The sequence below is a fragment of the Diabrotica undecimpunctata genome, chromosome 10 (genome assembly GCF_040954645.1).
Source record: "Diabrotica undecimpunctata isolate CICGRU chromosome 10, icDiaUnde3, whole genome shotgun sequence".
NCBI lineage: Eukaryota > Metazoa > Arthropoda > Insecta > Coleoptera > Chrysomelidae > Diabrotica > Diabrotica undecimpunctata.
Window position 1 is genome coordinate 10,681,509 of NC_092812.1, and position 8,883 is coordinate 10,690,391.

At 32.4% G+C, this 8,883-nt stretch overlaps 1 protein-coding gene across 2 annotated transcripts; it reads left to right on the forward strand.

Moving 5' to 3' along the window:
* Positions 1–3,859: 3,859 nt before the first annotated feature.
* Positions 3,860–8,236, forward strand: LOC140452127 (uncharacterized). 2 transcript variants are annotated; one of them, XM_072546207.1, is made up of 4 exons: positions 3,860–4,006; positions 5,735–5,801; positions 7,357–7,426; positions 8,007–8,236. In XM_072546207.1, exons 1-4 carry the CDS (start codon positions 3,967–3,969, stop codon positions 8,163–8,165), a joined length of 336 nt encoding a protein of 111 aa, XP_072402308.1. In that variant the 5' UTR covers positions 3,860–3,966; the 3' UTR covers positions 8,166–8,236. The 2 variants fall into 2 exon arrangements, with proteins under 2 accessions (XP_072402308.1, XP_072402309.1); XM_072546208.1 differs by having other exon boundaries at positions 5,735–5,795.
* The last annotated feature ends 647 nt before the right edge of the window (positions 8,237–8,883 follow it).

Genomic DNA, 8,883 nt, shown 5'->3' on the forward strand with positions numbered 1-8,883 from the left:
TCACATATTTAGGAGTTACATTAAACACGGATGGAACAGAAGAACCAGAAATCCAAAGAAGAATAGTAAAGGGAAACAAAGCTTATTTTTCACTCGATCATGTGTTTCGCTCCAAAAACATACACTGGAGATCAAAAATCAGGGTCTACAAAACTATTATCAGACCAATAGTATGATATTGATGCGAGACATGGGTGGTGACAGAAGAGACAAAAATAAAACTGGAAGTCTTCGAAAGAAAAGTCCTAAGAAAGATATTTGGACCTATTAACGAAAACGGAATATGGAGATCCAGGTATAACCATGAACTCTACCAACTGTTCAAAGAGACACCGATCTCAGAATTCGTTAAACTTCAGAGACTTCGCTGGGCTGGTCATGTAGTAAGAATGGAGACAGAAAGATTGCCGAAAAGAGCCCTTGATAGTAAAATGCAGGGCGCAAGACCAAAAGGAAGGCCACGGAAAAGATGGGAGGATAAAGTGGCAGCGGACGCGCAAAATTTGCTAGACGTGAGAACTTAGAGAAGATCGGCGCGGGACCGACAAGGTTGGAGGCATAGTTTGGAGGAGGCCAAGGCCCGACTTTGGTTGTAGCGCCATTGGAGAGAGAGAGAGAGAGAGGAAGAAATGAAGAATGCCAATGTAAGATAGGCTGTACCTTAATCTGTAGCATATGCTACAGATTAAGGGAGTTTAAGGTAAGTTTTTAAGGGAGAATAATAATCATTATATAAGTAGACTTGGGGGACAAAGAAGTAGGATGCGAAAATATGGAGTTAATTCCAGTTTACTCGACTTAGCCCCTTCTACTCAAATCCGACTCTCACCTTCCCCTGGTGACCCCTGTTAAACCGAGCAACTCAACTGGAGATCAGGTAGATAACCCGGGTGAAAGGTTGGTTCGGTAACTGACAAAAGCGGGTGAACTGGTCCTCCAGGTTGGGGGTTGGGCAAAGTGATAACACCCCTCCCGCTGTAAAAATTCTTTTGTTACGTTGTTTTGTTTTGTTTTGTTGTAAAAAACAATCAGCCGGACGGATTTTTTGTCGACGACTTGGCAAACGAAATAAGGTTAATGATAAGGTTAATGATATTGGTTTATTTACTTGGAATGTGCGTACGATGTAGTGCAGGTAAACTAAGAAGTCTGACCAATACACTTAATGAATATTTAGCAGACATTATAGCACTTCAAGAAATCATATGGACAGGAAGTGCTAGCCTAGAAAAAAAAAGACTACACTTTCTTCTACAGCGAAGATAAAAATAATCATACTTCTGGCGTGGGATTCATACTGAATAAACGATTGGAATCAGAAGTCATAGCTTTTAATCCAATAAGTCCAAGAATATGTAGAATCCGAATTAAAGGCAGGTTCTTTAATTACAGCATTATCAATATCCATGCTACCACTGATGATAAAAAAGACGAGGAGAAGGACATATTTACCGAGAAACTGGAAAGCACTTGGAGACAATGTCAGAACAATGACATAAAAATTATTATTGGTAATTTTAACGGTTAAGTCGGCCAAGAGACTATTTACCGACCCACGATCGGCAAGCATAGTCTTCATGCTGTAAGCAACCAAAATAATTTACGCCTGATTGAACTCGCAGCATCATTGGAAATGGTGGTAGTAAGTACATGTTTTTCTCACAAAAATATCCACAAAGCCACATGGTAATTACCATACGGTCAAACAAAAAACCAAATTGACCATGTACTAATTGATAGTCGACATTTCTCAGACGTACTAGATGTAAGAGCATGTAGAGGTTCTAATATTGACTCTGACCACTACCTTGTAGGAACACAACTCAGGGTTCGTATATCAAACGCTAAGAAGGGCCAGAGCAAAAAATCTACGAAATATGTATAATACTGATCTGATAAAATCTAAAGACGCTAGGTATAACAACATGCAAATTTCAAATAAAGAGTTGACAAGAACCGAAAACAATCGACGAGAAGAAAAAAGGACGTTTAGAAAAAAAAAGACGATACGAAAACGCTCTAAACGAGATTGTTAACCACCACAATAGAAAAGACTCGCAAAAATTCTACCAGAAGATAAACAGCTGCAGAAAAGAATTCAAACCCAGAATAAAAGCATGTAAAGACAGAGATGGTTCCATTATGAGTGACAAAGAAGAGATACTTAACAGGTGGGCGAATCATTTTGAAGAACTGCTTAGCGACAGTCATGAAGAAGAATAACAAAGCCCTTGGTTTGGACAATCTTCCTGTCCAACTCTTTAAAAATGGTGGTTACACCCTTTTTAAACACATGCATAAATTAGTAACCAAAATATGGCAACGAAAGGAAACGCCCGTAGATTGGAAATTAGGTGTAATGCACCCTCATCACAAAAAGGGAGATATGATGGTGTGTGATAATTATAGAGGCATCACCCTACTTAACATGGCATATAAAGTATTGTCCAACGTATTGTACAGAAGATTATGGGAACTACCAGTGCGGTTTCCGACTCAATAAATCAACAACGGATCAAATCTTGACAGTCAGGCAGATTCTTGAGAAAACGCTTGAGTTCGAAGTCAACACCCATCACATATTCGTGTATTTCAAAGGCGCGTACGACTCAGTCAACAGACAAAAACTTCTACAGGCTATGGTGAAATTTCAAATGCTGCTTCATCTTGTTCAACTAACGGAACTTACACTCACAGGCGTCGAGAGTGTAGTCAGAATCCAAAACGACTTTTCAATACCCTTCCAGTGTAAAAATGAACTGAGACAGGGAGATGGACTGTCGTGTCTTTTATTTAACCTTGCACTAGAAGTCGAGAGTAAAATATTAATAAAAATGGCACCATCTTTAATAAATCTGTAGAAGAGGTATAGACATTATTGCTAGATCAACAGAATGTCTAATCAAAGCAATTCGATCATTAAGGGCGTCTGCACTGAGAATGGGATTAAAAATAAACGCAAAGAAAACCAAGTATATGTATTGTACTAGATCAAGCAACTAGATACTTAGACTAATAATTGATGATCTGGAACTGGAAGGTGTGGACACTTTCGTCTACCTGGGCTCGCTGCTGACCAAAGAGAACAATGTCAGCGAAGAAATTTAAAGAAAAATTGTGCTTGTCGAAACAGATGGCCCCAAAAGTACCCATAAAAATGAAAATTACCATATATAAAACACTAATACGGCCAGTGATAACATACGGGTCAGAAACGGGGTCACTTACACAAAACGACCAAGAATTGCTTAAACAGTTCGAGAGAAAAATCTAAGGAAAATATATGGAGGAGTCCAAGAACAGGGTTTGTAGGCGCTACAACTTTGAGTTATATAGAAGTTTTGGCGAACCGGACGTTGTAAAATGTATTAAATTAGTCCACCATCGATGGATAGGACGTGTAATTAGGCGAGATGAAGATGCAACGATCAGAAAAATTTTCGACCGAAGAGGACCAGTGGGAAGACGAGCCAGAGGAAGACCAAAAAAAATAGGTATCACGATAAGATACAGGATGATCTAAAATACATCAGTGTTAAAGCATGGAGATGAGTTATCAGAGACAGGAGCGAATGGAAGATTATTCTGAAGAAGGCTCTGGCTCATAACGAGCTGTAATGCCACTGATGATGATGATGATATAAGTAGACTTAGTCTAATTTTTACTACTAAGTCAAATTTTCAAACTGTAGAATTAGTCAAGATAAGATGACTTATTATGTAGATTTAATATCAGTAAAACATCAAATTTTCTGTAATATCTTAAATGTTCATTAAGTTATAATAAGTGCTTCACCTTATCGCCTATGGAAATCAAAGCCAACAAATATAGAAATGTAGTGGGGAGTATTAACACTAACAAAAAACGTAATAAGTCAAGTGGTCCTTGTTGTTAAGTGGTTGGCTTCTTTTTGTATATAAAGCCAAACTGACGATGCACATTATTGTAAAATACAATTCTCAAACATGAAGACTACATTAGTTTTGACTCTCTTGTTCTGCGTCGGTAAGCAATAAATATTTTTTATATTTATTCAGTATAACCGTTTTATTATTCTTAATTGGTAATATTTGAATATTGTATACTACTTATTATTTATTTTTATCTGTGTCAAAAGTACACAGATAAAAATAAATAATAACCTAAATGGTTCTTAATTCCGCTTGTGTTACAAACTGGATGTACTAAGTATCTCAGGGTCAGAAACCAAGGAGGCAATTTTAAGAGGCGAAAGAAATAACAAAACTGTTAAAGCCACAAATATACAGTAGAAACGCTGATGATTATTATTATAAGCAGCTGATATTGTTAGCAATTTGGCAATATGTCAGGCCTCACTACACGCGTAGATAGTGCATCCTAGGGCTTCTGTTAGAACTTACGACTTGCAAACAAAGGTTAATACAAGCCTATATATTGACTTAATTTTCTTATTCTTTTTGATCCTAATTTTCACATATTAGTATAACTCTTGTATTACGAAATGCTTTAATCTTAAATTTCTATAACGCACATGCATCTTTTTCACTTTCACGTTAAATTTTTTAATTATCTCATTCCATGTATAGAATAAATTTCGTTGGACTTGTCTCCTTGTCTCAGACCCTTAATTGTAGTTATTGGTTTTTGATGTTCTTTTTAAACTGATATCATAATTTAAGTGCTGTTATATATTTTTTTTTCCTTATCAATACCCCCAACATTTTGTTATTAAAATCTTTCTTCCCTATATCTTTTCATAATTTTTGTCTTGGTATTGAGCCAAAAGCCTTTTTAAGGTCTATATTCAACAAATACATTTTTTTTCTGTTTGCCGATATTTTTCTATTATTTGTTTGATGTAAATATATAATCATGGGGCCCTTTTTAAATGTGCTTTGTGATTCCTCAATAAATCTGCCAAATGATGATTCCATAATACTAGTGTATAGGTGATAAATCAATCCTTACAATATTAGGTAAGTTTTTTTATGGTAGTAGAATTTGTAGGTTACCGCTTTCGAGGCTTACAATATATGAACTATCATCAGGCCACAGTACATAGGTCTTTGTTTAAACAAAAACTAAATGATGAAAAACAACAACATGAAATAAATAATGAACACCTAATACAAAAAATTAAAATAAAAATGGTAACAATCAACTAAACAACTACAACAGGTTATTTCCTTCTTGATAGCATTGAGTTTATAGTATTTCTTGAAAATATTCTTTCCATTTGTTAATTATTTTATTTTCATCTGTGAGAATTTCGTTTTACTCTTCATTTTTGTGCCTCGCTTTTTTAATTTTTTCATTAATTTTAAAACTCAGATCAAACAGATTCTAATTGTTTTTATTACTAGTTTTTATCTTTTTTTTTTAATTTTGTACTTTTGTCCCTTTTTGCTTTGGTAACAAATTCTTTTACTAATCTCCTGCATTTTTTAAATTCTTAATATTTTTCTGCTGTTTTATTTTGTAAGTATATTTATATGCATTTTTCGTTCTTTTTTCTTTTTTAACATTATTTAAAAAATTCATGATATATCTTTAAATATCTTTTATTACACAAAACAAAAACAAACTGATTGTAATTTTTTTTATTTGTATTTATCTGCGTATCTGGCTACCGATTGCTGGATCTATTTGTAGAGTACCAAATTTTATTAAATTTAAAAATACAAAAACTTTAAGATAATAGTTATTTTATTTTAAAAATTCCTAATAATAAAAGCCATTGTTTACTTTTAGTTCTGACCGTATTGGCCCAAAGAACCCGTGAGCCTGAACCTGAGCCTACCGATGATCCTGAGCCTGAGTAAGTAAAAATCGTACAAATAAAAGGCAACTTGCTAATAAAATATTTGCCAATCTGGCCAGTTTTATTAAAAATAAATTTTATTGTTAAAATTTCTTTGCCTCAATAATATATTTTTAAAGATTTAGTCCGCCCGATTGAAAATTTACTTTTTAATACTATACTAGAACCCCAAAAAATTAGATTGTATCAAAAATGAGACTTGAACAAAGAAAAATATGTTATTTCGGAGGATGCTAAATTGATTTCGTTTGAAACAAATCTTATTGCATAGCAACCTGGGGCTAGTTTCTTATTTAACAAATCGATATGAAGGGATAACTTAAGGTTATATAAATGTCTATAAAAATATTAAGAAATTTTACAGAATCAACGATACTGATCTGGCTGTTATTAAGAAGCAAGGGCTGAAGAGCTCCTTCTTAGGATGATGCTTCTGCTTTATCCATGTTAACAGAGAGTAAATTAGAGTCGGATCCGGTTCTTATTTCTAATATTAGAGTTTCTCCAGATGATACTGGTATCATCAATAAAAAGAAAAATTTTTCTGTCAATTTTCAAGTTGGTAATGTCATTTATAAAAATAACAAAAAGTAGAGGACCCAATACTAAACCTTGTGGTACTCTACTTAAATGCATTTGTGACTAGAGTGAGTATTATTTGCTCTAACTAGTTGTTGCCTATTTTACAAGTATGATTGAAGTCAATTTAAAGAAGTACTTCGAATTCCGTGGAAATTTAGTTTTTTTATTAAAATGTCGTGATTTATATAATCAAAAGCTTTGGCAGTCACAAAAAACAGTGTCAGTTTAACGATTATTGTTCAGTTCTTGATAGACCACCTCAGGCAGTACAAAAACATATCATCACTGGTACATTTATTAGATAAAAAGCAGAACTGCCTTTGTAATAAAATGTTGTTTTCAACGAGAAAGGATATAGTCGAAATGATATAGAAAGTCGGGCTCTTAATAATTTTGGTTACTAGCAGTAATGAATCAATAGGTCTGTAGTTGCAGGCATTGATTTTCATCCCCTATATAAAGAGGAATATTAATGGCTGTCTTTAGGCACTCTGGAAGTATACCTTTTTTAAAGTAATTATTACTTAGTGAAACCAGGACTTCCTTATATTTTTTTTGGGAGATTTAGGGAAATTTTTATTATTAATCCATCAGTACTACAGACAAATTTGCTCTTGATACTATTGATTATTTAGGTTAGTTTAGAATTATCGACTGGTCTTAAAAATACCGAATTCGAGACATTTTTTGAATTCTGGAGATAGGGGGTGTGATCTTGTTGTGGCAAAATAGTAGACGTTATATTTTTACGAACAGTAAAAAAGTATTCATTTAGCTTTTTAGGGTTTGGAAGAAAAAATGTTTGAGCCGGGTTAGTTTTATTTCGAAGATTGTTTATTGTGGACTGAGTTTCTTTTGCAACATTTTTAGACCTCAATAATAATAACCTCAATAAACTTAATATTTTAAAATATAAAGTCTACGAAATTGAGTTAATTGAATTAATAGAAAAAGTCGTTTCTTTTTACAGATTTGATTGCGACAACTGTATATTATTTACCACTGTTATCAAGGATTTAGTAGAAGACGAAGTACCCTTGGTAAGTTTTATAAGTAACACTATAGTCATCAAATGTGTGTCTATAAGTGAAAATTTTTTTAGTTTGAAAAGTTAGTTACTAGTCATAAGTAAAAATTTTGTTTTACATACATTTTGTATGAATTGGCATTAAAATAATAAACTTTATTACTAATAATTAAAAAATATTTAAAACATACAATATTATGTGCATATTTTGAATAAAACAAAATCTGTGTGTAAGAAGTTACAAATATATAAAAATAAAACGCTGAAAACTTGGTTTTCAAAACTTCCACAAAATTTATTATATTATGTTATGACTATGTTGTGCCTTTCTCAATTTTTGGTATGTGTTTACACTTTATATTCTTTAACTAAATAGGTTGAGAAGAGGAGAAATGTTTGACTCAAATTTGTCATTCAGAATTAAATCTGTATTTTTTAATTTGTTAATTTTCATTGATTCTATCTAATAAAGATAGCTTAAGGTATTTATTTTGCATGTGAAGAATTTAAAATAAGTCTAAATTAAAATTTAAATAGTCTAAATATCTAAAGTTAATCTTTTAATTTAAATTAACGTTTTTATGTTATTATAGGACGAAGTTGAAAGAGACGCAGACAGATTATGCGGTGTTTTACCAGGTGACTTGAGAGAATATTGTGAACATAATTTGCTCCCGAAAGTTGACAGAATCTATGGCCAGCTTCACGAACATACTCCTGAGGAAGTATGCGAAAATTTGGACTTGTGTTGAAATTCATTAAGAATTTTTTTAAAAATATGTAAATTTGAAAACGTCTAAAATAAATATTTAAATACAATAATTTTGTTTTGTATTAAAATCATATTTTTTTTGTCAATATTTCCTGCTTTATACGTACAATATTTACCTTCTTTAGGAATTAAATGTAAGTGAGTATAGACCAGAAGTCGAAAACTAACTGTAATTTTGAAGTTATACTTCTATACGCGCGCTCGATGTTGGAAATTTGCACGGGAGTGAATCGGTGAGATTGTAAGAATTGTAAGAAGAGAGAATGTAAGATATGAGTAAGAGAGAAACAGAAGATATATTTCCTCTCATCAAAATGATGTTCATAATTATTTTATTATTAGATTTCAAAATAATAATTACAATAAATCACTGTATGACTGAGAACTGTCAATTTTGAAATACGTGAGTGTCCTGTCTATAATATAACATACATTTATATCCACTACATTTTGATTCCACAAGATATTTGAATTTTTTGTATGTGACTATCTTAAAGCTTCACTTGAAAAACAGCTATAATATTATAGTTATATACAACAGCTAGTTATAATTGGCAAATTTTTTACTTGTTCGCTTCATACGCTAGTATATGTGAGTTCGAATACCAATATGAAAATGAAAATTTACAACATAATCCGAGATGATGGTTTTTTATTTTTATTTTCCACATACATTTTTTGAAGTTATACTTCTATAT